At 39.6% G+C, this 1,015-nt stretch overlaps 1 protein-coding gene across 1 annotated transcript in view; it reads left to right on the forward strand.

Annotated features, from left to right (window-relative positions):
- Positions 1–1,015, forward strand: part of LOC101855719 (ammonium transporter Rh type A) — a gene marked incomplete in the record, with an annotated part of 29,765 nt that overhangs the window by 25,125 nt on the left and 3,625 nt on the right. Inside the window, 1 exon segment of the mRNA XM_013081539.2 lies at positions 46–183. Within this exon segment, the coding sequence (XP_012936993.1) occupies positions 46–183 (138 nt within the window).

The raw sequence follows: 1,015 nt of genomic DNA on the forward strand, positions 1-1,015 counted from the left end.
ATAATAATAATAATAATAATAATAAAAATAATATGTCCTTTTCAGGTTCATATCCAAAACTCCACCCTGGCAGGGGGCGTGGCTGTAGGGGCGTCTGCCAACATGCCCATGAAACCTTTCGGCTCCATGATCTTCGGCGCTGTGGCGGGCCTGATAAGTGTCCTGGGCTACAAGTTTCTGTCTGTAAGTAGTTTTTAAAATATAACTATATTGTGTTTTCATCGTGGTAGAAATCAGGCGCTCGTCATAATAATAAAATCCAGGAAACTCCGTGGCAAACTTTTCCCGCAAGTTGGGCAGTTTTCATTGATTTTTCATGATCGCTCTCAAAATCCTTTATGTCCATTCAAAAACACATTTCTAGTAGAATTTTACTGAAACACGTTGATCAGAGGCACCAAAAAATGTACATTTCTTGTTTTTAGGGACAGTCAAACTTTGGAAGTCACCAAACTTTGGCGGCCATTTTCTCTCTAATTTTACCTCGGTTTACCCGACTCTCCTTTCTTCAACCATAAAAATCTCGGCTTCTATTCAAGATAGATTGGCTACTTTCTAACTCAAAAACATGACAAATGAACTAGCTTTAAGTTAACACCAGTAACTCCATATTATGCCTAAAAATTGATGAGCGCCTGATTTCGCCACGAGCGCCTGACACTTATAGTAATGTTGTCAAAGAAAAAGCTCGTTCCCCTTGCCTAACTTAATTCCATGATTAAAAATATGCATTGTTTGACCCATTAGAAAAGGTATATGTATAACCTATACTTTTATTATAATTGAAACGTTGTTTAACTACTGACTCAACGTGATCTTAAGATGTTTTTGATATACATAATAAAATATCTTCTTTCACCTCCGCCTCCTTCTCGTCCTCTTTGTCTACCCCACCCCACCTTCTCCTTCCCCCAATCTCCTCCTCCTCCTCCTCCCCTCCTCCGCCGCCTCCTCCTCCTCCATCTTCTTCTTCTTCTTCTTCTTCTTCTTCTTCTTCTTCTTCTTCTTCTTCTTC

Source organism: Aplysia californica, unplaced genomic scaffold, assembly GCF_000002075.1.
Source record: "Aplysia californica isolate F4 #8 unplaced genomic scaffold, AplCal3.0 scaffold00135, whole genome shotgun sequence".
Classification (NCBI taxonomy): domain Eukaryota; kingdom Metazoa; phylum Mollusca; class Gastropoda; order Aplysiida; family Aplysiidae; genus Aplysia; species Aplysia californica.